Consider the following 27,179-nt stretch of genomic DNA (forward strand, 5'->3'; position numbering starts at 1 on the left):
GTACGTGCTTTTGGCGTGGGATACCCGGGTTCGATTTCCGGCTGGAGCTCATGTGCTTTGAATTCCACGTTAATCAGTAGGTCCATTTCTCATATAGCCTCACTGCTGAACGGGACGTTAAACTGAAAATCAACTCAATCACAAACATAAGAGTTTTACTTCCATGAGTAATGTTTCGGGATATATGAAGTAGAAATCAAAATTAAGTGTCAATATATATATGATGCGACTGTATATACCGTAAAGAAAATCTACTGATAAAATGACCGTTAACATACATTAAGGATATTCTCAATTTTTTTTTCTGTTCTCTTCATACATTTCTAAGAATACAAATGTAACAAAAACTATACGCAAGCAAATTATGATCGCAAACGACACCGAAAAATGCTTAGCATGACCTCGGCTTCACAATGAGTTCTATCTAGCCATGTCTTCTGAAATTGATGGGTAAAGTTTTAGATATAATTATCCAGAGGATTGCGTGAAAAGCATACAACAAAATTTACGAGTATTGTACCAAGCATAGAGGTTTGTAGGTATAAGTGTTTTGGAACGTAACTTTTGAACATGAAGGCTATATGAGACGAGACCGATGATTAAAGTGGGATCACAACCACTATTCGGGTGTTATCCAAGACAAGTACCCCCAACGAAAATCGAACCCATAACCACGCAAGTTAAGGTTATGGTATAAAACAAAATGGGTTACCACCTCCAGATTTCATATTATGCATACACACTACACTTACGGTAACAAATTAGTCTAACACAATCTTCGTGTGCCAGTTCCTTCGAGCAGAGTTCGCATATGGGGTTGTAATCACTGTCCTGCAACCACTGAAGATAAGACTGCACAATACACTAAAAAGAAGAGAACAAATTTACTCATAAACTTTCTTTTACAAATTCGTCAGCAATGGAATAAATAAAAATGGTTACAGTAATTTAAAAACACATCGTTTCTGCAACTCAATTAATATATATTACTTAACAGTCAAAATCATTTGTAGTCTTATTACACACACAGAATTGTGTGTAGTCATTGCTTTAATTTAATTACTTTTATCCAATTAAAGATTGTACAGTACATAATCATAAGCGTGAGCACATCATCATCATCATAGGTATTGTCATTATTGGCAAGTCACTTGCCGCAACCAAGAAGCTTCCATGCTCCATGGTCTTTCGCTAATCTCTTCGTTCTCAAGTACGACTTTTCTGTTTTGATATTGTCCATTAATTGTAGTATCCATCGCCCCTCCCTCTCTTTCCTCTGCCACAATACCCTCTAGCACGTCCCTCATGATTTAGTTTCCTCTGAGACACTGGTCTATACTCTAAGAGCATTTTATGCTATTTAATTATGAAACTCCTTCGATAAATCACTTCATTAATAACATATAGATGGATGTAGATACACAGAAGGAACCGACCCACTGTGAGAAGAAACAGAAAAAATCGCTCCCGAAGTGAAGGAACTAAGAAAATTGTGGTAAGGAGTAGGGTGGAAATACGTGTATCACAGTTACACAAAGCTTTAGTATTGATATTTAATCATCAAAACAACACAAACTTTCACAGAATTCACTTTTTTTTTTTTTTTTTTTCATTTTTGCTATCTCTCTCTTTTGTAATCTTCCCTCCTGGCTATATGATTAGCAGCGTATGTGTCTTCATGGCTGAAAATCCGTGTTCGATTCCCGACAGGAGCTTTACGTGGTTCGTATCTTATGTTAAGCTATAGGTCCATGTATCATGTAGCCTCGATGCTGAAAGGGAGGTTAACTCAAATCTAATCTTCCTGATCTTTTATAGGAAAATCAATTTTTACACATGATCAATATATGTAAATAACGAACAAGAGTAGGATAGATATATTGTCATTTTATTATTTCAGTCATGACTCATGACCCGATTAAATACATGTAAAAGAAACAAAAGTAGTGTCAGCCTTGAAGCAGAAAGTATTCTCTAATGACTAATATTAAGCAGAAGATGAACGATGTATACCTTCAACTAGAACACTGAGTATACTAATTATTTATATAGTCCAGCGCATACTGACCTTAAATTTACGGTAGAACGAAAGTATTACAAGAATGGGTATACCCTATATTTTTGAAAGCGGTAGAGTGTACATGCCAAAAATTCTCATTACATCTACCCGCGGGAAATAAAACTGAGATTTCATTTCATTCATCATAATACTTATGGTATTTCTACTTTGTGATCTATTGATATTTTTTAGTATTAAAACTTTTTTTTTGATTTAAATATGTAAATTCTAACACCAAAAAGTACTATTGCCATATATAATAATAACAGATTTCTTTATTTCTTAATACAAAATAAAAATAAAAAGACAATAAAATTACACTACCTTTCTCAATTAAATTTTAAAAACAATTTATTTTACTCATTTATTTATTTTAAAATAAGTGCTCATTTATGTTAATAGATTTTTTACGATTAAAACTGTTATCCTTCTTATTTAATGCAGAAAATGTAGTCATTTCTTCTTCTGACCAAATAAACAAAAGTATAACATCTTCCTCGTATTTATTTATTTATTTATTTATATTTTTTTTTTAAAGTATGAATCCGTATATTCTTCTTTGGAGAAGCAGCTCTGTACATTCATCGACAAACTGATGATTGCAAAAGTTCCAATTTCAGCATACTTCTTTCAACATTGCCTTCTAAATCGCCATATATGCTTACGAGAGTGAATGTCTACAATTCAATGATGATTTCAGGAGGTGGGAGGTACGGAAATCCACTAGAAACTACGAAATCCATCCTCAGCGGATTTCTCCGATCGAACTCAATCTGAGTTACCAGCACTTTCGCAGTACCACTTTCACTCTCAGTGAGAAATCTTCTGAACTCATCACTGCTACATTTAATAATTCGAACAACATGTTAACACTTTGAGTACTAACTTTGTATATATCTGAAGTGGCCAAACTTCTGGAGACTTCAGATCAGGTATAAATACATGTTTCCATTCAAAATTTATTGAATCGGTTTTCTTCTATAATTGTACGGAGTTAGTACTCTTGAATTATTTTCTGAATTTCATTGATCGTAACTGTGTCACTAGGTGATGCACAAATGCTGCTTACTGTCAGGAGCGCCGACTTGGGGGATGCACCGCTTCAATCTTTTACTTTTATGAAGTTTATGCAATAAATAATGCACTTTCCAATATTGCCTCATTCTTGAAATGTAAAATATGATACACTATGAAGTATAATAGAGAGGACTTCGCCATCAAATTTCATACTTTTGGAAACAGTTGAGCTAAATCATCTGTGGATTTGATCTCTGACATGGAATGATCCTAGATGTTATGGGGACTGAAACGAGTTGAGCTGAGTTGATCTCGAGTTTAATGTCCCTTCTAGCAGCGAGACTATATAAGACTGGATCTACTGATCAACGTGGAATCCGAACCAAATGCTCTCGCCGGGAATCGAACCCGGGTATCCCATGCCAAAGCCGCGCACGCTACCCGTTTAGCTACGAAGGAGCACTATGGGGATTGAAAAGAATGGAAACAGGCGAATAGTACGCAGATTAAGGGCAGTCTTAGTGCATCATTCAATCACTTAATGTAACAGAAATGGAATACATAGTACTACTGTTTGCACGATTTAAAACTGCGGGAGAGGCCGTGGTGGCTCAGTGGTAGAGCGTTTACCTCTGGTGCAGGGGGTCCTGGGTTCGATCCCAGCCCGCGACAAATGAACTTTGTAGTGGACAAACACTGTGTGCGTGGGTTTCCTCGGGGTTCTCCCGTTTCCACCCACTTTCTTGATTCCACCATTTCATTCATTTCTCATCATCTCCGTCTCATTTAGTCTAGCCGGTATTTCGTGGGACGTAAAACTTCGAGATTTCACTCATTTTTAAAACTGTGGGTTAGCTGCAGTGTCGCCGGACCAATTTTAGAAAATTTACCAGCTGAATTGGAAAATTTATTTTGGTTTGTAAGGAAGAATGAGTGAAAGTCAGATGAGGAGAATAACTGAATTAAAGACAATACTTGTTTTCGATGTTGTAAGCAGTACTATACATGGAGGGGGAAGGGACTATTTGCCGGAGAAGTGGGAAAGGCAGTGTGGAAATGGTGCGTAAATGACAAAATTGTCACTATCGTGGTTCAGTTTTATCAAGCTGTCTAAAAATAAGGAGTGTCAGTTGACGAAATTCTTGTGAAAGACATGGTCTAGTAGGTGAAAAGTTAGTTGTGTGTGTAGGAACGAATTGAAACTACAGAAAAGAAAAGGAACATCTAACCAAACCTAATCTAATTTAGTATATTTTGGTACTTTTTTCGGATGCCATTTATTATCTTCCCCAAAGCTGTGCAACACATAAGCCATGCATTTTACGACATATAACACTACCTTCGTTTATCGTGTACTTGCCGGCGCTGACGCGCCTGCTCCCTACGGACGCATACCCTCGCTACCGCTTGGACCATCCTGCTGTACTCGTGCTCTATTTGGTTAGATAGTATTCATGCTTTTTGGTGGCTACCTAGTACAAGCTGGTTCGTTTTTCTTGTACTAGTTTTTATGCCATTAGTCCACGCTGTATTTCGAACAATAATCACTACCAAGTGTATCAGGTCACAACCTAGTATTGTGGGGAAGAAACTAAATAATAATCTTTTTTATTTAAATTTTATTTTCGGGTGGTCCGGCGATACAGCAGTAATGCCAAAACTGGCACCCTTTTGTTGTTATCTATAATACGAACATAATTATTTTTATATTTGTGAGAAAACATTGAACAGATTCTCAAATGTATTCTAGTGTAAGGTAGATCACTAGGTGTTCCCAATGCTATGCTAAACGTTGCTTAAGTAGTGTAACGTTGCCAGATAGTGTGGAGTGTTTACTGATGCCAGATAATAAAGGAAGTAATCATGGAATTCTCCTTGGATACTTACTAGAGAAATTAGTTTTCGACCCTTACCGCAATTTCGTTGCTCGAACTGCAAAGCAAGAATCCAGGAATTTTCTTATTGTGACTACTACAGTAAACGTACGAATTTGGCAACAACGCATTATGGCGTTCTGCACAAGTTTCGTCTCAAAATCTATTTCCTAAAATGTAAATTAATATTTAAATAAAATATGAAACATAACACGAAAAACGGTCAAACAATATATCTATTTCGAAATAAGACCGTTACTTTAAAATACTTTACACATACAAATAAGCATTTCGTAAAACTGAGCACTTCTAGTAAGATCTTACAGCAAGTACCATCTTGTATGCTCATTGTAAAACGAATCAAATATTTTATTTTATTTGTTACATTTTTCGATATCAGGAGACACAACCAAAGAATCAGTGTCTTGTCCTATAGCTGAAACATTACTCTATCGTATAGTACAATATATATAATATGTAACGTTTCATTGCGCAGTACTTAAGGCAATGAGCAAAAATATGTACTGACTTCCGGGGGATGATCCACCATAACTGCGTTTCATCTTTCTTTCTTGGTCCCCTAATTAGGAATAAAAAACTATTGCATTCTCGCAAAATGCGCAAACACATCACAGCTACCGCGCCATTTCCTACATATTCATCCCGCTTCAGATGCATACTAGTTTCTATAGACAAATTCTATTCTACTGAGGTTCTTTTTGCTTACTAAGCGACTACCTACTGGCAAGGTTCTAGAACACAGGTGCCCCTTCCCATTTAGCTGTAATAAAGACAGAAAACAACTCTCCTGCGGGGCTCTAGCGCTAGCTCAATATAATTAAATATTTTGGTACAGAACGGAACTAACCTAGCAAACAATCTATATGAGGGGACCTGTGTTCTAGAACCTACTTTTAAAGTGCGAGAGATTTCTTCGGTACTGGTAGCTTTCCTTGTGTGTTAAAACAGATAAATATGAAGCTTCCAGCTTTGCTCATGTGAGTACTTTCTTTGACAAGAAAAACTATGCTCCCATCGTATCATAAATAAGCAGTAATCACGAAAGTATCAGCACCAACAAAATTTCATTTATAGTATTTATTAGACTAGATTCTGAATGGAACGGTGAAAAATGGTTCTTTGTTATTGTTTTCTAACAGTATATAGCTAATCGTAATAACCGTAACAAACTATGAGATTTTTGTAAGTTTAGGAGTGGATTGACTTTCACACTTCTTTAACGGAAAGGTAACATAAATTAATCAGTACACTGTTCATTTAAGTTCTTTCCTTTTTTGCTTATAACGAAGACTTGGGTAAGTCATGAACCGGTACGTTTCATTACAAATATGCCTTGTACTCCTGTTCCTTTCAACAATTATATAAACTTATGTCATAATTTTAAAAATTACTATAAACTTATAAGCCATAATTTTAAAGATTATCATTACTAAAGTATCGCATATAGATTAGTTTTATGCTAAAAAGCTTACTTTCGGATGGTTAGTGACCATACAATGCTCACAAACATTAACACGATGTTCAAAACAAAATTGATTTGTTACTCTTCTCTTGGGGCACTTACACAGCCCCATTTTATAAGAATATAACTTCAATTATTGAATAATCCAGACTTCATATTCACTCCTGAGAAAAACAAATAAGAATGATAAGAAATAAAATCACATATTCAGTTTCTCTTTCTCGCCACGTAACATCATGACATTTATCGCTATCTTCTTCATCATTCATGTGTGATATGCTGACGGTGACGGTGATGAGAACGTTTGTAAAGGTTACAAATTATATTTCTCCAATTGTATAATTTTATCGGTTTTACTAAATATACGGGATATAGTATACGTATAAACTGCACGTCCCAAACAATACGATACAACAAAGTCAATTGTGATTAACACAAACAAAAATTTGAAGGTTAAATTAATATTCATAAAATACATTATATTCCTTCTGGAAAGAAAATCTTAAATTTATGTTCACCATCGCGCACTTCGCTACGCTTTAAATGTGTAGTGGAAGTTATACGTGAAGGATTGTAAATGCAAACCAAATGAAAACACATTGTTAATGAATGGCATGAGTTACGACAGATTAATGAGACAGGTATTACTACAGGGAATTGACAGTTCGCTTAAAACAGACTAAGTAAAAGAGAACATCGAAACAAAATATACGATTTGCCGGAGTGTAAAAATTAGACATGTCACAAGGAAGAGGAAAGAATGGTAGTTATTACAAAATGTGTATATACATATAAATAGTATTAAGTCACAATTATGTGTCAAGTCCAGACCATTTGCCATCACATACACCTAAGTAATGCTATGCAAAACTACATGTAAATTCTGTGTGGTTCACATTTATTGTACAAATCCATACACAAATTATTTGCAAATAAAGGCCCACTTCTTGAATAAATTGACAGCAATAACCACTAGAAAGAATTTTTAAAACATTATATTCTTTTAACTGATTTCATTCTTATGTCCCCTAAATTGTTTTCTCCTAACTCGGTGATATGAAAATATCTTGGTATAGAAAAAATTCAAGGGCTCACCAGAAGTAACTGTGGAAAGATTACAATTTCTTTTAAGATTTGCGTATAAATATGGCTTTTAATTGTGTAGCATAAATACTACAGTGCAAGAGCAATCCACCATATGCTAGGTGGCCACTAAAACGAATGCTATCTAAAAGAGTCAGTGCAGGGCGTAGCTGGTGGGCCTGTACGAGGGTGCGTCCGAAGGAAGCAGGCGCATCAGCGAGGGTAGTGCAAAGGGATGGATTTTGGTATGATACGAGTTTCAATAGCATTGGTCATGGTTTCATACTAGTAACGCTCCATTTCTAAACATAAAATACATATTCTGTACGCTTCCAGAAATATCCTGCCGGTGAAAAATAACACCTAGCGGAGCCATCTTTTATATACACTCACTCACTTTATCCGTTGTAAAGCACTTGTAATGCTTTTACACTTGTATACCTAAAATACAACTATATTACTTTGTATTTAATTCTGTTGCCTGCAGAAATTTGTTCCTTATAAACATGCCTATTCATGCAAAATATTGAATTTTACCTGCAAATCTTCCAAAATGTAGTGCGCCAAAACTACACCTACACCCACTAACCAATCATTTTTGGGTTATGGAGTTACATCCATTGTTACAGATTCCGGATGACATTTAGTATCTTCCCAAGTCCATCGACGGCTCCGGAGCCGGTACTATGACTTATAGTGAGCCTTTGGAAACGATTACTGGAACATTGAATGAACATAACCTAACCTAATAATGAACAGTAGTCACTATCAAGTAAGCCAGAGGCTCTATCAAGTGATTTGGGAGAGAAACTAGTAAGACCCCAAGTTTCGTTTAGGAAGGCTTCGCCGTAAAACCTATTGTGCAAGAAACACTAACCAATCTGTGCTAGGTGGCCATTAAAAACCACGATTGCTGTGTAGTCGATTCAGGGCAGGAGTGTAGCAGGATCATACATACATATATATATTCATTGGCATACTTTCCTCCGCTGGTGTAGTTGCTAGCGCATGTACCTTTGGTGCTCGTGGTTCTGAGTTCGATTCCCAGTAGGAAAGCACAAAAGTTTAATTTTACAATCATTCACTTTCATTAATCACCATTTTCCTTTAGCCTAAAGGACAACCGCGGGACGGTTGAACAATGAAGAAAGAAAGAAGGTAGAGTTGCTATTGAGTGCCGCCACACCATAAATGGCTTAAAATGTCACCAAAGTCAGTGTGGAATTTATTTATGGCCGGTTGCAGGACGTCGATGAAGCCAAGATGAAGCTTGTAGTTTTCTGTTTTGCCATGCTTCGGAGAACACATTAGTTTCTGCCTTGGAGTGTAGAATATACCAGCAGATAGGTTGTGCCGATGGGCGAGTCAGTTGTTGGCATTTTGGATACTCTTTTATGGCTACAAGGAAAGAGGCCTTTGAGCTCATCAAACTGTACATGAGGAAAACGTGTCTGCTATACATATTCAATACTCATTTGTAACAACACAGTACACTTTAGTATTATTGATCATCGCACATACATTGTAGCATGGCATAACCTATAGTCGAACATGATATTTTATATAATGAGATTACGGTTTTCGGTATATCGCGTACATGAGATTGCTCTACATAGAAATGTCTTGTTCATTATGAATAGAGCATATGACGTGTAAACGTTGCAAAATAGTATTCTTGTGTTATACACCAGGACTAAATGAGATAGAAAAAGAAAGTGAAGTGAATTATTTTCATGTTCAGAAAACAAGTTGATTTCGGCCAACAAGAATCGTTATCTGGAGTTGTGCAGTTCTTCGAGTATACATAAGGATCTAGCAGAAGTGAACAGATAATGTCCTCGTGTTGCATGACAATGCATGTTCGCATGTCGCTTAAACAATAATGTAGACTTTTCGTGAGTAACAATATAAAATCCTTCCTCACCTACTGTGTTCTCTGATGGACCTCCTCTTGTATTTAGATTACTTCTTGGCATGAAAGAACTTCCCTGAATACTCCGAAATAGTATTTTTTTTCTAATAGCTTTTCTGAGTAAATCTGTTTTATTTTTATTTTTGTAAATGCATTCCGTATCTGCTTTCTAAGCCGTTCCTTGAATTCTAGTATTAATTTGTTAGTTTTGTTGTTTACCGGTATTTATTTTTTTATTTTATTTTATTTTATTTTTTTTTTAAGTATTTGTTTATTTATTTTAAGGATGTACCGATACTGAAGGGGCCGATACCGATACTTTTGGACACATTTCTTGTATATTATCAGAAATTTTCAGAATAATGAAATGATCAACATTGGTATAGGGTATAATAGATATAAGGCGAAAATTTTACATACAAAAGACAAAAAGCAGAATTTCATATTAGGTTCCACACAAAAGATATATTTCCTCTAAATTTAATCCAGCTCACATAAAATAAAATAAAAAGCAGCAAATACGTATACAGTGTAAACTTAATTGATTGATATTTAGAGTGATAATGTGCTTTGATAGTTACGTTGCATTTACTAGTCTCTATTACATACATTCAGTGGCGGCGGATGGAAGTTAAAAATGTTTGGGGGGGGGGGGAGCAGAACATGATCTGAATATTTGTATATTAATGTTAGTGTTCTTGATTGTTTCTGACACTTCGTTTGACGAAAGGTTGTATAATTAATAGGATCCCGACAGCCCAGAAATCTAATTCCTAATTCCTTTTTCATAAGATTCAAGGGATCTAAATTGAATTGGGATAAAAGTAATCTTGATAAAGAATAGGATTGTATTATACATTTATAAAATAATAATAATAAACAAGTCGTGTCCAACAACCAAATTTTCTTCACAATAATTGGAATATGGAAATTAACTGAAATTAAGGAACAGTACGTTTGAAAGTGTTGGGCACAATGTAAGTTATGAATCAGTAACCGACGTTGATCGGAGTCTCCAGAAACATCAGTGTGTATAATTACTGTGTACAAGTTGATGATTTGTTGCCTAGAATTTAAAGTATTAGCAAGGAAAACATACCAGGCAATACTGAAATTACATTAGATTTCAAGTGAAAAGCATATTTCATTATTGGAGTTTGAACAAATAATCTTAGTTTTTAGTGGGAATTTGAGTAATTAAAAAAAAACATAATAAATAAATAAAAGAATTGAGAAATTAACTGTAGAAAATTTCACACGCGCTGCAACATTTGCTCAGTAGAATTACATAGCAGTCCCAGCAAATGAAAGTAGGGACGGAAAATTGATTCCGAAGAATAGAACACGCAGCCTTAAGTAAAATAGTTTAATTTTGTATTGATACATGTGTAACATATAATGAGCAAGACATTTTTACTTAACGCAACTCTGAAGTTTTATTGACATTGAACTATGCGGATATCCTAGCGTACTAAGCGTGAAAGAAAAAAAAAAATCCTCTGATAGCGAATACTAGGTATTGATCTAAATAAACAATGCCCTCTCCACTGGTCTAGTGGCTAGCCTTCGCGCTTTTGTTGCAGGTCCCGGATTCGATTCCCTGTAGGAGAGCATTTGAACACATTACAGTGGTTTGGATTCCACCTTAAACTGTAGGTCCACTTTTCTTATATCCTCGGTGCTGAAAAGGGACATTAAACTTTCAGTCAAATTAAATAAATAAATAAAAGAAATGCCTCTGACTTATAAGCCATCTTAATTACTGTAGACATCCGGACATTACAGCGTATTTTGAGGCCGAAACAAAGTTGAAGACAAATCTTTAACATTGGAAACATGAAAAGAAAAGTAAAGTTTTTTCATAGTGTCACAGCATACTACACGACATCTGCCTTTCTTTCGGTAAAGAAAAGCAGACTCAACATTCTTCAGGAGAAAGAACTTCCGAAGCCGTTACAGTATTTACCCAACCTAATATAGATTTCCAAAGGGTAATTAAAGTAGCAAAATATTTGTAATCTGATTGTGTGGAGGACACAACTTTTCTTTAGGCGAAACACAGAAGCTAGAAAACTATCCTACTAGTACATTCAGTATTACCTCCAATATAAGCACTGTTGTTACCCAACGAAATTTGCGCGTTTCCTTTCAACTACAGCACAGGTGAGAAAATAATTTGAACCCAACAGAATGGATGTGTCATTCAAGAAAAGATAAACTCTTTCCATGGGTACAAAATAGCTGTTTCTGCTCCTGACAACCTACTCAGCTTCCTATCCTCCCAGTGTAAGAAAACAACGCAGAAACAGTGGCAATTGGTGAAAAGGAAAAAAAAAAAAAGATGGAGTGTTTTGTTCGAAATTTTATTACTGTTAAGGAAACACACTTTACAACAGGAAATATTGATTCTAACATGACCAGTTGCTGATGATTCAAAAAGACCATGAATCTTTCCTGTGAATATAAAGTTGACAGTGTTTGGAACATGTTACTATTTTTTCTCTCCGTTTTGCTATTTAGATTCAGAAAATAAAGTGAAATATAGAAACGACATTCATGGAATTTAACGTAGTTAAAAATATATTTTGTACATATTTTAATTTATAGTCCGATTTACCACCACATGTTCTACGAAATAGTGCTACCTACGGAAGTTATTATAGAAAAATGGACAGAATACAGTACGATCCCGGCTGCAACATATAGGTTCTAGGGGATGAATTGATTATATATGTGCGTGACACAGCATTTGTGCCAGAGGCATTAATAAAGTCATTTTCTTTTATCTCTTAGTATTTGCCTTACATGTTTTGAGGAAAATTAAATCTTCAGTCAGGTCGGCTGGTCCTTGAATCCTGAGTATAATAGGGGATTTTAATCCTGTATTATACAGAATTACCCACCTCTTTCTTAGTCTACAAAATTGTCCACTTCTTCCTTTCTAAAAATCGAAATATAAATGAGTGCAAAGTATGTCCCACCAAACGGGGTGGATCTTCATGGATTTCCTTTGTTCGATAAGAGAATTCCATGTTTCACTCTAATTGTGCACAATATAGCATGGATGCTCTTAGTGATATTTTAAGTAGGAATACAGCTGTAAAAGTTGTACACAATGTAATAAAACCCGATTTTGCCTAATAAAACCGACTTGGTTGGATTTTAAAAAAGGAGAAAAAACAAGCTTTTCAAAACCCTGGTTCAAATCCCTTTTAGTGTATGAATGTTGTATATTGTTCTTTCACCGGTCATTTCATTATCATAATTTATATCATCTTCTTAGTATTACTTTCAAATACATTTTTGCCATCTGTATTAATTAACTCTTGAAACGAAGCAAAGAGAAATGTTCGTCTTGTTTACTTAAAAATTTATTATTTATTTACTGGATTGCAAAGGTTTGTTGAGACGTAATTACAATTTTCATACGGACTTGTTGATTTTTTTTTTATTATTTATTTTGCACAGTATTAACTTCATTACCTTTATTTCAGTATGAATTTCATAATTAACAAGACTATATATATATTCAATAATTGAATGTTTACATTGTTGTAAACCTTAATAGGTATCAAAAATCTTTTTTTCTTAAGCACTGAAACATTTGTTGCCCCCAATAGCGTACGGCCAGTCAAAGAGGGGGCGATCAGACTACCGCCATGGTGGAGGAGGCAAGTTCAGACATGTTGTAGGTGAACGAGGAAAGCAAGTCACGGAGAATATAGATGAGAATTCCCCTGTCATCAAGTGTTTTCGGCAGTACTCGGCAGAACTTGATGCTAAACACGACAAGTATGAACGTATTGTGAAGATCAGCAGAGATATCACAATCGAAAGCAAGAGAATTATCTTCTTGTTACATACCGTGGATAGGTAAGTTACACGAAGTATATTCATCTTGGGCCTATCTCAGAAATTCTGCAAATGAGAACGAGTAGTAGAAATAAACTGACGCATAAATAAACATTATCAAAAAATAATAGTAAATTTTACATTACCATATAGAAGAAGAACCAATGCAGACTGTACAATAATGTAAAATTACGAGTACTTTTTGAGGTAACTCCAATATTAATGTTTAATTATGCGTCAATTCATTTCTATTCGTATGAGTAATTATCCCTTTTGGGACGTACCCGCACGGGTACCAACTACTATCACTAATAATTATATATTTTGGCGTTACATTTTATTTCATCAGCCGGGGACGGCTCGTTACAATTTTGCGGGTTACATGAGTCGTACAGATGTGTCAATCCCATACGTACGTACGTACGAGAGTGCGTACTTCTTTTGTTCGTGGTTGAATTTTGGTGGGGATTTATAAAGATGTTAAAAATTTTCCCGTCCCGAAAGGGTTATACATAATATACTTGCGCTGACAGTGCAGTTTTGCCACAGGTCATAAGTAGTCAATCTTCAGTTGTAACAGCAGGTTCTTTTAAGAAGAAAGCTCTATGTATTACAGGAACTTTTATTTTTTATTCAGATTTTTGGCTCATATTTGAACCATATGTTAGAGCTTTTCACTTTGCTTGTCAGCATTTCTACTAATTTTCGTAAATAAAACCAGAACAGTAAATAGTGTAGAGATCTTTTCTAGAAAGACCAAAAATATGGGGTGTCGTTTATTGTATCAGGTTGTCTATAAAATATTAAGTCTTTGGAGATCAAAATCGAGAATACGTTTATTGTGATTTGAAAATAACATTTTGAAACCATATATGCACCATTTTGTTAGATGATCTGCCATTTTTCTGGCAACACCATAATTTCGTCTAGAACTGTGGTTTCTGCTCAAAAAATTGTGACACATGGTTTTCACAGGCCTTGTTTGAAATGAACTTAACACCATTCAAGGAATTCCGTAGAGACAGAAAGCAAATTATAGTCTGACGGTGCCATTTTCACGCTATATGATGTATGCATTTAAACCTCTAAGCCAAGTTGTCTCAGTTACTGACGCGTCAACGAAGATGTATGGCGTTGTAAGCGTGGTATACGACACCCTTTCTGTTGACTAATTTCGGCCCCGTCTTTTGCTTTGTTAGATGCACTCATGCTAATTGTCGATAATATATGTCCGAGTCTATCGGTGTGCCTGGCAGCAGCAGTTCGTTAGGCACTACTACGCTCTTTAAATTCCACCAAACGTATAACATAACCTTTCTGGACTTCAGTGTGGGCTTGCCACAGACTATAGAGCTTCTGCTTTGACCACAATCTTTCCCGCATATTGTTATCGTAGATTATGCATTTTTTATCACTTGTGATCAACCATTCCATAAATGGCTGGGGTTCGTGACATTTCAGTAGAGGTTCGCAGATAGAAATTCGATCGAGTAAATGTTTTTGAGTCACATTATCACCGACCCGAAGCTCATTTTTTCGAATTTAAAAAGACATTGGATAGATAGACTTAATTTCAAACTTTATTAACCAACACTCGTATATAAAAGGAACAATCTTGAAACTTTCTTCATCAGTTTGGTATTTTGTACATTTGTGTTGGTAGGCCTCACTTCGATTTTTACGGCCATATATGGTCGAGGAACAAGGACTGTTCACGTGATAATAACGTGCTTAGTGAATGTACCTTTGAGTCTGATTTTCGGGACAATCACTTTCCACCTACGCACTTTTATAACCAAAAGCTCATTGGACGATAATTCTGGTCCCGATGCTAGCAGTGAAAATCGGATTTTTCCGGTTGACCATATACAAGCTTTGGTTTGCTAAATAGAACGCTCAGTGTGTGTTTGGTACGCGCGCATGCCTGTCACTTTGGAGAGCACCCACAAAGGCGAGTGGGGTGCATTATTTTTAAAAGTAACATATAAACGCTCCCCTTGAAAGGGTTGAGCTTCGTTCACAAAATTGTTATTTGCGTATGTGAAAGTTAATTTTTTATAGTTTATCGCCAGTGATATTCTACGCATCCGTAGAAAATAAATATTTCAACAGTGCATAGAAATCTCACGTGAAGTGATTCATATATACGTGCTAACACTTTCATGTTTATCTTTGATCTCAATTTTTCGTAATAGACTTTTAAGTTCGAACCATCGAGTAACAGGAGCTAATAGCACCAGCTAAGACGATCGCTTACCCATATCAGTGGGAAACGAAATTGGGACCTTGAAATTAATCGACGCAGCTCCAAGCTTACTCCGGCTCCAGTACAGGAACCTTTTGTGGATCTTTTGTCCAGTGGATTCGACACCAGGACCCGAGTGGTATCAGCTGACCGGTCGAAGATTGACTGTGAATAAGTGAGACCTTAGTTAGTTAACCAGATCGTATAGCCACCTCATCGTTGAAAAAAAACATATAGGCAGAATGAAAGGTTGAAACAACCAAAGAATGTGCAACAAAAGCTGCTCGTTTGTTTGTAATTTTTTTAAATGTTCTTTCATTTTGTGTACTTCATTTTTAGTAACATTACATTTTTTACACAGTTTAACTAGGTTTTTGTGATTTATATCGTATTGTAGAGTGATTCGTTAGTATTTGTGCTGGAATTAATCATTTACACATTTTTATTTTACGGTACTTATGTTTTATTGATCTGTGTGCCCAGCTTCGGTTTCAATAAAATATAAGTGCGGATGTAATCGTGATCTGCCGTAGTAAAGCTGGGATGAATGCAAATGGATGCTTAGGTTTATAGAATTTTAACAACGGCAGAAAACCACGATTACAACATCATGTGGCACCCAAACGTCACGTTTCTTTTCATATCCTTTTCCAAATGGTTTAACAATATTTGGTAAAATGTTTAGGTTATTAGCGATGTTATGACTGCTTATATGCCGGTCCTGCTCGGCCTTTGTCAGAATATTATCTACTTTTGCTGTGTTTGGTCGCCCACTGCTAGGAGTACCTTGGACATCCATATTTCCAGAACGAACCATCTTTTGGCTATTGCCTTTGATAACATATCTTCCTCATAAACAACGTAAATTTCTTCACAGGCGTGCAGCGTTTGCGCCTTTATCGAAATAAAATTGTAAAATGTGGCGTAATTTTGCAGAAAGTTCACTCATTTCCACGGCACGGTCCTTACGTCTGATTGTAAGAATTCCGATACTTTTTGCACATCTGCTAGCTTGAACTGTTATACACAAAAAGGTCAGTACTTTTTGGACTACTTAATATGTCATAAATGATATGACGAGTCCTGATTTTCTTTTATTGCACTATATGAAATGTCATGAAAACAGTCAGTAGTTCCTTGTACAAATATTAAAGTGAAATGCCTAACGTTTTTGCGCTATAGATTAAAGGAAACGGATGATAAATACAACTAGAAAACAGAGTAGCTCAGTGGTGGAGTGTTCAAGTCTGGTGCGAGTGGCCCCTGGTTCGGTCCCGGCCAAGCGAGTTAGCCTGTGGACTTCCTCGGATTCTCCAATTCCATCAGTTCTTACATAATTATTTACTTTCATTAAGTAAATGAAAGTAAATACTTACTTCCATCTCCTATCGTTTAAAGGGTAAACACCTGGAACGTAAAACTAGAAATTTCATTCCATAAATACTATGAAGGTAATATTTGGTTGAATAAAAATATGAGCCGAAATGGGTGAACCTGAGAAAAGTCAACTGACGTTATGTTGTTTATCACAACTCGCATGGTCTGGATTTGAACAACACACCAATAAGTATTAGACTTTCTAATTTCCAGATTAATTATATTTTTCATGGTTATTTTATTACTAACAAAAAATTGAAAAAAGAAAAAAAAATATGAGGGCGTGACACAGAGCTTCAATAAAGATTGGATATCACTGGTAATCCTCAACTAATCGCATCAAAAGCTGGCGTGAATGTGATTATTCAGAAACTTTTTTTGTTTGTTCACTGTAACATATAATTGCCAATTCTGAGGAGGAAGGAATTTTAAATTGAACTAAGCATTGACGTAGAAATTCATAAAACTTATTGCATGAACAATTTTGTGCCTGTATTGGACTTAATACAGATATCGTATGTGAGTTTATCATGTTTTCGTGGGTTAAGCATATTTTGAAACTCTTTAGTCCTTTTTTATTTCCAATATTCACTTAGTGTTTTCTTTTGCAGCAAGGAAAGTCAGAGAGATGCATTATTGGAAGAGGCTGCAAATCGTTTAGCAAAGTTAGAGGAGGAGCAGTTCAAGGCGATTGCGAAAGAATTAAAAGACGAAGATCCATACCATTTCCTTAGAGCCTATACCGCAGGTAATTATAATAGATGGAACAAAGAAATCTCTAAACGAGAATGAAACACAAACTATCAGAAAATAGTGAAAACATCATCATAAGCACCTAAAAGAAACTTTTCTTTCGCTAGTAAGCACCATATTTGAATGCTACCTTCATGTAGCAGACTGTCATTGTCGGGAAAGGGTGGAGCCGAGAGGACGGCTTCATTTCTCATATAAGCGGCTCGGGAGAACACTGATATTTCACATTTTCTAACTTCGAAGTAAACTGGAAAAGAACATGGACCATTCCCATACAATTCAATGCAATGACATATACCAAACAAGCTTCCCCTGTCATCCGTAGGTACACTCATGTCCAAAATGATTGTCGCATATCTATAAATGTCTTCTTGTAAGAATATAATTTGATAATGATTTTGCAGGGTGCTTTTAATACTGATACTATGTATATAATCGGGAAATGTATATTTGCGGTAAATTTCATAGGAAAAGAATTATAAATAAGAAAATTAGAATGAGTAAAACAAAATGTTGCTAAATAGACAAGAAAGTTTTGTTTTCATTTTATTGTTCTTATTTACTGCTCTTTTGACATGAAATTTACCAGATACATGTCTTTGCCGATTTTACAGATACTAACATTATAAGAAATAAAGGGTGAATTCGTTATCACATTATATTCTTACAACAACATATTTATAGACATGCGACAATAATTTTGGACATGAGTGTATATTTCCGAAAATAAACTACCTACATACTGTTCTATGGCTCAATCCAAGCACATTCCACCTAATAACTCAATCTCACCGAAAATGGCGCTAACCGTTATGTTCCGTCGAGCCGCTATTATATATATATAGGGTGTTAATGAACTATACTGACAAACTGTAAGAGCTGATTCCTCACATCAAAATAAGAGAAAAAGTTCATATGGACCTTTGGCGAAAAGTGCATAGCTTCAGAGCTAGGGCTGTCCAAAATCGCGAAAAAGCGAAATTTCAAGAGGTCATATTTCGAATTCCAGACACTGTAGAGGGTTGTCCGTATCAGCATAAAGGGAAAAAATGAAATGAAATCCTTGGGTTTTACGTCCCACGGTTATGCCGGTTAGGCTAAAGGAGACGGTGATGATGAGTAATGAATGAAATGGTGGAATGAAGAAAGTGGCAGGAAACGGGAGAGCCCCGAGAAAACCCACGCACACGGTGTTTGTCCACCACAAAGTTCACTTGGCGGGGGCTGGGATCGAACCCGGAACCCCAAGCACCAGAGGTGAACGCTCTACCACTGAGCCACCGCGGCCCCCCAGCATAAAGGGAGTCACGCATACACAATTCAAAAGTGCATATTTCGTCAATTTTCAATAGGTGTTGAGGGTATTCCTTACAGGGTGTAATTCTCAGATATGCTCAATAGTTTTCAGATATACCCTGAATTCATGGGAGGTCCAAAGTAGGCAGGAGGAAAACCTTAACGACAATGGGCATCCGGTGTTTCGGAGAGAAGTCAGAAGTTTTAGGAACTGGCAGCTCCATGTTTTTTTGTGTTCGGAATAACGTGTGATGCGATGTATTTCTTCACGCTATATTTCCCGTTTTCTTCATTTATAAGCATGAAAGAAAACATTGCAGCATGCGTTTTTCCGAGTACGCGAGACCGTGCTGCTGACGATCCTTAACACTTCCGACATCGCGCCAAAGGATTCTGTGTTCACTGCTATCAAGGCTTATTGTTTCCCTACTTTAGACCTATTATAAAGTCAGAGCATATCTCAAAATTCGGTGGATGGTTTGTTTTTAAGAAAGTATCTTCTGTTGCTAATTCTTATATATGCGAAATCGTAAGCAATTAAAGGCAAAGGTCCTCGAACTCATGTAGTCAGTGCTCATAAGTTTAAAACTTACGTTCACCCAACATCAACCTCACGAAGTAAGTTTGGTTTAATAATTGTGATATGGAAACTGTGAGCATGAGGTTAGATCAAAAGGGGTGCTTTTGAATAACAGTATGTTTACACTGGTCTGGGAAGATCAAACTGTGTTGAAGATTCTCCAAGTCCACGTCACTCTTTCACTGCAGTTACGAAAAGCAACATTTCTAAAGTGGAAAACTTGATACGGGAAAACCGGCATCATACTTCATTGAACCTCGGTACGTTGTTAACGATATGGTGAGCTAATCTTACTTGTCTCCGTCTATGAAGCAATTTGATGTACAGTGGTCTCTGTATAGAGAGGTTGGCTGGACGAAAGAACAAACAAATGAACAGCCATCTGATTTATTTATTTATTAAGCCTTTAATGATATGAAATGCGTAAATCCGTTGAAATCTCAAATATTTGTTTTTCCAAATATTTGTCAAACTACCCATACTATCAAGTGAATGTAAGTGTATTTGGGGGTGTGAGGTCACGTCATGGGCAAATAATTTTCTGACCTGTGACCGTTTTATAAAGGCTATTACTTGCGACTTCCATATATATGTATAAACATGCGTCGATCTCAAGAGTGAAAGGTGTGTGACTTTAAGTGAACGGACTGGGTAACGTAGCACATGTGTACAGGAAACAGGAGACTTGGGTTCGATAAACTATTGCCACGGTTTTTCTTCGAATTTTCATTGAATTCACACCTCCAGGACATATAGTGTAAGGAAAATCGGTTGATATGTCCAATTGTCTCATAAAGCATTTCTGGGTTGGGAACAGTTTTCACTTAATTAACATTTCAGTTTTGCAATGAAAGCAATATAATATTGGCAAACTGAGAAAACGTTAAGAACCCCAATATATCATGAGCTCCTTTATGGCTGTATGGTTAACGGACACACCTTAGGTCAGGAGACCCGAGTCCGATTTTCGGTGGGAGTTCGTGTTTCGGATCTCATGTTCAGCTGTAAGTCCATGTCTCATATAGCCTCAAGTGCTCAAAGGACGTTACACTCCAAATCAACCAATATCTCGTAGTTTCAAATTATCTTCATCAGGCTTTGCATACTTACTCGAAAGATTAGCTGTTTTAGGCTAGTGTGTAGTGCATTAATATTGAAAGTCTGTCATATTTCCCGTTGATGATTGGTTAACGTCCTCATCTGTGGTGTGGAAGGTGGAACGATCGATTTACAATAGAAGTGTCTATGGTTTTGGTTTCCTGTAAAACTGTAGATACTTGTCTTATATAGCCTCGGAAAGAAAAGACGTTCAGTTCCAACCAACCATTTTGTTTTCTTTTTTTCCTTCAAGAAAATAAAATAATAAAGTAAATCTTCCTTTTGTTTGCATTTAACAGTGGCGCTAGTGCTGCTACTATCATAAAACTCGAAAGAATGTCCCTTTCTATTTTTAAATTATTATTTTTCACAGCAGTTTGAATAATTTGTTTTTATGAGAAATGGAAATTTGTTGCGAACACTTTCGGGCAATAGTTTTTTTTATGATTTCAAACGTAGTTTAACACCGAAACAGTGCATTGAGCGACTTCATTGAGCATTTGGGGATGAAACATTATCCAATAGAATTGTATTCAATGGGTTTCCAGAATTCCAGCGTAGTCGCACATTTCTCAGAGATGAATTTCATGAAAGTTGTCAATCAACTTCTGTTGTTGCTAATAATATTAATGTTGCGCGTGAAATGATTGAGATCGGCACATGACATACCATGAGATTCCGAGATCCTTTAAGATTGTCATGAAAGCAATACACGCGATTTTGCATCGTCACCCGAACGTACGGCAACTTTCAATTCGTTGGATTCTACACAACTTGAACAAAGCTCAAAAACTGGCTCATGTCAATTGTGTGAAAAGACTTGATTAACAAATTCAACCGAATTCAAACTTGGTACACTATGTTGTTACAGGAAAAACTTCGATACATACGAACCCGAAATTAAACAGCAATCGACTGTCGGGGTGTTTCAAAGTGAGCCGAAACCAACAGAAGTTCGTTCGAGGAGTGCTGCTAAGAAAATGATAGCTTGTTTCTTTGATTATACTGAATATGTGGTAACTAGATTTGGAAGATCGGACTGTAAGTACTGAGTGGTATGCAACAATCTGTTCGTTAGGAGTTATTGCGTAGAACAAACTCAAATCGTCGCATCATTCTTCACCACTACAACAACAATTCCCACTCAGAACATCAAAGTGATGATTCTTTTGTCCAGTAAAAATAGTGACTCATTGTCCATACTCACCTGATTTGTCACCTAATGACTTTTTTTTCTATACATGAAAAATAAATAACCCTTCCCGTTGGTGTAGTGGCTAACGCGTATGCCTTTGGTGCCTGATGTCCCAGGCTCGATTCCCGGTGGTTCGAAAAATGTAATCATTAACTGTCATTAATCATACCTCTCCTTTAGTTTACAAGGCCATAAACGTGAGACGTTAAACTTGAAAATTTTATTTCATTTAGCTGAAAAATACGATGCGTGGTGAGCGATTTGTGTAGCTTGAAGCAACTGTTGACGCATTCTGAGCAGAGGTTTCTGAGGTAGCAGCTTCAGAATGGTAAAAAGTATTTTCAAAATTGGTTTGAGCGCATGAAAAAGGGTATCGATCTTAAAGGTGAATACTTCGAAAAACAATAAAGGCATTTCTAAAAGTTCATTCCTTTTGATATTGATTGCAATAATCTTACCATCAACCCTCGTGTTCATTTTGAAGAAGAAAAGTAAAAAATTGATGCAGTGTTGATTAGTAGTAACTATTCTGATCATCATTATCACAACCCACCCATTACTTAATCACATGACATTAATACCGATAAATTATTTCAAAATCGCCACATATTCAATCATATTTTCTACTCAATTAGGATAGTTGTCACTGACACGGAAGTATTTATCGTGCGATTTCTTGTAATACTTATGCCGCCAAAAAAAAGTCTGTATGATATTCTAGGGCACCGAACAGCAGCGGTAGAATATCTTTATTATTTGTAAGTTTAACGTCCCATGATTGTGCACGCAAAATGAGATGGATGATACGCTATAAAGACGAATTTTGGAGGAAACTGGAGAACCTCGAGAAAAGCTACCAACAGTGTCCATCACAAAGTCCACTTGGCGGGTGCTGGGATCGAACCAAGAACACCGCACACTAGAGGTGAGCGTTCTACCATTGAGCTATCGTGGTCCGGTAGCATTTTTGATTAACGTAATTTCGTGACGTATAAAGAAACAAAATACAAAGGTAGAGTGCAATAATGGTTAGCAGACTGAAATGTGAGGTAGCTGCAGCTAGTACAATAATAATAGCATCTCTGATTTCTGTCTTTTTTGTTTCGTTTATTTTTTCCCCGTCCAATGTCACCAGAGCGCAGCAATCGAAACAAGAATGTTATAGCAGAGTTCATACTCAAATTCTGGTATTGATTTCCCGGAAGACTCATGACTAGATAAATAAATTTACCCTGACCTGCGAACACCATCATATATTGTTAAGTGTAGAAAAAAGTATCCTTTTAATCGACCTCCAACATCACCACTTCTCTACTTTTTATTTTTAAATACAGTATAAGCGAACTTTTTTTACTGTCAAACTTCCTGCATCTGGAATACAATAAAACATTAGCAATAAACAATAAATATAGAAACGATATCTTTAACATTTCGCATTTTGAATACGCTAATAAAGTAAGCATATATCTAATGTGGCCTGTCTCTTTGATTATCTACTTAGTCTTATCATAAATAATGTCCCAGAGTTTTTAAGTACATTGATACACGATAGTATCAATGTATATTTTAATATCCTAATTTGAGTAGGATAGTATCAATGTATCCAAAATAGTATCAATGTATATTTTAATATCCTATATTTTAATATCCAATTGAGATATTTTAATATCCTAATAACATAAGTTACATGGATGCATTATGAATCAAAATCACAAATAATTATTCAAAAAGGCCACTATTAGCATGCACACAGTCCTTAAGTCTTTGTGGCCACTCATAAATTGCAGTACGCAACACATCAACTGGAAAATCTGCAGCTGCCTTCCGAAGAGACCGTCTTAAACTTTTAATATTGGGATGTCTCTTCTCGCAAGCCATCTCCTGAAGCGTGGACTACAATTTGTAGTTTAAAGGGTGTAGTTCTGGATTGCAGGAGGCCAATCTAAAGTGAAATGAAGTATGGAACATTGCCTTCAGCCATTGCTGGATTGTCCGTGCCTTGTGTGTTGGGACTGAGTCCTGCTGAAAGATCCAGTTCTGTCTATGGAAGTGTGTGTTGTGAGATTCTTGATTAGTTTCTCAAACACTATCTCCTGTACACTTTGGCTTAAGTTTTGACCCCCTTTTCACAGAAATAGAGTTCCGCAGTGCTCTGATAGCTCACCCCACCACACCATTACTGAGGCAAGATGCTGACCCCTCTGGATTCTCGGAGCCTTTTCACCAGCTTCTCTAGAGGATGTGGCATTGAATTCACATCCTGTCATTTTGGCATTGAAGGTCTCCACAACACTGAAAATCTTTTTATCAGTGAAAAGGATTCGACGGTGCCAATTTGCTGCGTAACGCTCAAGTAAGCGCTTTGCTTTTAGCAGCCTCTGGCGCTTGTTCATTTGTCAGGAGATGTCTTTTACGTTGTTTGTAAGCATGGAGTAATAGGGCAGTGTTTAACGTGCGAGACATAGACATTTTCGATATCTTTAGTTTACGAGATGTAACTGACTGTTTCCTTACTGGATTTCGTTGGACACGCGCCGCCATTGCTTTCACAAGTTCCGGTGTTCGTACTGTGCGTGGTCTTCCGTTCCGCGGAAGATCTTTCACAGTTCCAGTCTCAACAAAGCGATGGATAGTGCGGTAAAGATTTTTATTATTATTATTACTAATTTTCAGCTTCTGGAGAGTTTTGAAAATCTCTCCTGATGATTTGCCTACCTTGTGCAATGCTGTCACGACCACACGATTTTCATACTCACCCCATTCCATTTTGAACACTTAGAACTGACACCTTTACACTTCTTCAGCTCATCCAGCAAGGAGTAACGCTTCACGATACCATTCTTGACGTCATTCACTTATACGGGCGGAAGTACAACCACCTGCAAATGTTGGGACAGTATTTATGGTAACACAAGGTAAAACCAATGAACTACGCTTATTTTTCTTCTGTAGCATTTGAATTTTTATTTAATTTGTTCTTTATCTTTCAAAGCTGGAAGTTCGGCGCTCTCAAGCTTCTCTTTTTCTAAACTTTTTATAATCATCATCTATCCGAACTTGTGTTGATTCTTTGAGGTGTTCTTCATATCTTTTATGGACGAAAAAAAAAAAAAATTACCTCTTCTATGAAATATAGCAAACTACCCTGATTTTCAGCATATTTTGAAGCACTTGCTTGACTTTCAAGGTCAGTGTGAATCCTGTATAGGATATACCATAACATGGAAAACGCTATGACGATAGGATTTTTGCTACGAGAGATCGTACAATAAATACTTCTGTGCCAAATGAATGTTTAGAACCGTCCTGCGTTCAGTAATATGTGGTAACCTGTGTTTTCGTTTGGTACTTCTATGTAGTATGTATCACTTTTTTTTTTTTAGTTCTTCCATTCGGGTTTGTTATGTTCTAATATGTATTTATTTCTATTACTAGGCTTGCAAGAATACGTAGAAGCGGTTACTTTCTATTACTACCTGAAAAGTAATAGTTTGCAGCATTGGACTGCAATACAAAACAAGTTAACCTACAACAATCCTAACGAGAACAGTAAGGGATCAGAGCAGGCTACGGAGACTTCTGATGTTCAGATGAACAGTGAAGAGAAAGTTAATGATGAGAATCCTAAGGAACCCGTTGAAACGACACTGAAGACACTGGCTCCTCCAACTGATTACATTCTTGGTGTAGCCGACCTCACGGGGGAATTAATGAGAAAGTGTATTAACAACCTTGGATTGGGGCAAATTGAAAGTTGCTACAAAACGTGTGCATTTGTACGGGAAATTCACAATGGTTTTATTGGCGTTGGAAATTCTGGACCAAAAGAAATGTCGAAGAAACTCTACACTCTTCGGCAGAGTCTTGGGAAAATGGAGAACGTCTGTTATACCATTCATGTTCGTGGATCTGAAATTCCGAAGCATATGTTGGCCGATGTGTTTATCGGAAGCCAAGATGACTTGCAGGATGAAGATGAAGGGTTTTACTAGTTAGAACTTTTTTAGAAAAAAACATTCGTTATATTATTTTTTATATACAAACGTTTAAAAAAAAAACGTGAAAAACTTGACTGCTCGTCAGTTGTCTTCGAAGATTCATGTGTGTGAAAGTGATTGTGGCCTGCTAGCACATTTTATAATTTAATGAAAGCCCAACTCATACTAAAATAAGGCATTTGTAATGTAAGCCAATAAGCAGGGAAACACTAATAAGTAAATACTTACATGTTGCGTCTGTTTTGTTTTTAAGGAGGGGCTTTTATATCTTAAGCAAGATTGGAAACCACGTGTGCGTGTGGTACGAATACTATAAAAAATTACATAAAAAGTTATACTGGTATATCAGTGTTACCACAAAAGTAGAATTTTTTTTTAAAAAATGCAGCTTATATAACAAAATATATATGTATTACATACTTTTTTCAAAAAACACAGGCATCGAGCTTAATAGTAAAACAAATTTTAATTTTTCACTTTTGTTAAAATGATCTTCGCAATCTTTTCTAAGATACATTTTGTGAAAGATTACATAATTTTAGTAACGGTGACAGAAATTCATGTTTGGCGAAAGTTCAACCGAAAATGTAACAATATCTTCATTCATTTGTTTTTTGTATTCTTTTTAGTAATAAATTTTTTGGCTTCTTTAATCATACGCTTTGTATCCTCATCTTCCTCGCTTGTATTTTCATCGCCTTCAGAACCACTGGCTTCAGACTCGGTTGATCCATTGCTGTCGGAGTCTGTAGGTGCGAAATCATCTGAACTGGCATCATTTAACATATGATCAACTTCATCATAGTCTTTATATGCACCCTTTCCTTTTTCCGCCGCTGAAAGATAAAGGGATTTGATTGTCAGGCAAAATCAGTCCTTTACAGCAAAGAACTTTAACACTGTAAACAAAACTGGTTTACTACTAATATAATGGAGTAGTTACCAGTCTAATATTGAAGATGTTACAATAAGCGGAAGATGTGAAAAATACATAGATGCAAGATATCCTTCCAGAACAAATACATATCGTTAATTCACACATACAAAAAGTAGGTACTCATTAAATTCATTCTGCACTCACTCATGAATGTACGAAACGAAATTGTTATAGTTCGTTATTTAGTATCAAATATATTCAAGAAATCATAGAACAGATTAATACAAATTTTAAAGACAAAAATTCGACTATAAGAAAATCAATAATCTGACAAGTGGAATCTGAAAGCAGTAAATACAAATTTACGAGAAGTTAAAAGCAGTTTGTGGAAATGAAAGCCATCCTATGAGATGGTATTTAAGTTGAAATGGCTTTATATATATATATATATATAAAAAGATTCTATCATGAAGGAAATAA

The 27,179-nt window shown here is 36.1% G+C and overlaps 2 protein-coding genes across 3 annotated transcripts in view; one reads left to right on the forward strand and one right to left on the reverse strand.

Moving 5' to 3' along the window:
* Positions 1–6,703, reverse strand: part of LOC145664107 (zinc finger protein-like 1 homolog) — a 28,025-nt gene extending 21,322 nt beyond the window's left edge. The window contains exons 1-2 of the mRNA XM_081730461.1: positions 6,444–6,703; positions 753–864 (exon numbers count right to left, since the gene is read on the reverse strand). Coding sequence (XP_081586587.1) covers positions 753–864; positions 6,444–6,545 — 214 coding nt within the window. The 5' untranslated portion in view covers positions 6,546–6,703. The remainder of the gene's footprint in view (positions 1–752; positions 865–6,443) is intronic.
* Positions 6,704–6,953: 250 nt separating this feature from the next.
* On the forward strand, positions 6,954–26,475 carry Trax (Translin associated factor X). 2 transcript variants are annotated; one of them, XM_081730462.1, is made up of 4 exons: positions 6,954–7,196; positions 13,022–13,301; positions 17,514–17,650; positions 25,260–26,475. In XM_081730462.1, exons 1-4 carry the CDS (start codon positions 7,172–7,174, stop codon positions 25,814–25,816), a joined length of 999 nt encoding a protein of 332 aa, XP_081586588.1. In that variant the 5' UTR covers positions 6,954–7,171; the 3' UTR covers positions 25,817–26,475. The 2 variants fall into 2 exon arrangements, with proteins under 2 accessions (XP_081586588.1, XP_081586589.1); XM_081730463.1 differs by having other exon boundaries at positions 6,956–7,196; positions 13,049–13,301.
* The last annotated feature ends 704 nt before the right edge of the window (positions 26,476–27,179 follow it).

This window comes from Thermobia domestica, chromosome 11 (assembly GCF_964235325.1).
Source record: "Thermobia domestica chromosome 11, izTheDome1.hap1.1, whole genome shotgun sequence".
Taxonomy (NCBI): domain Eukaryota; kingdom Metazoa; phylum Arthropoda; class Insecta; order Zygentoma; family Lepismatidae; genus Thermobia; species Thermobia domestica.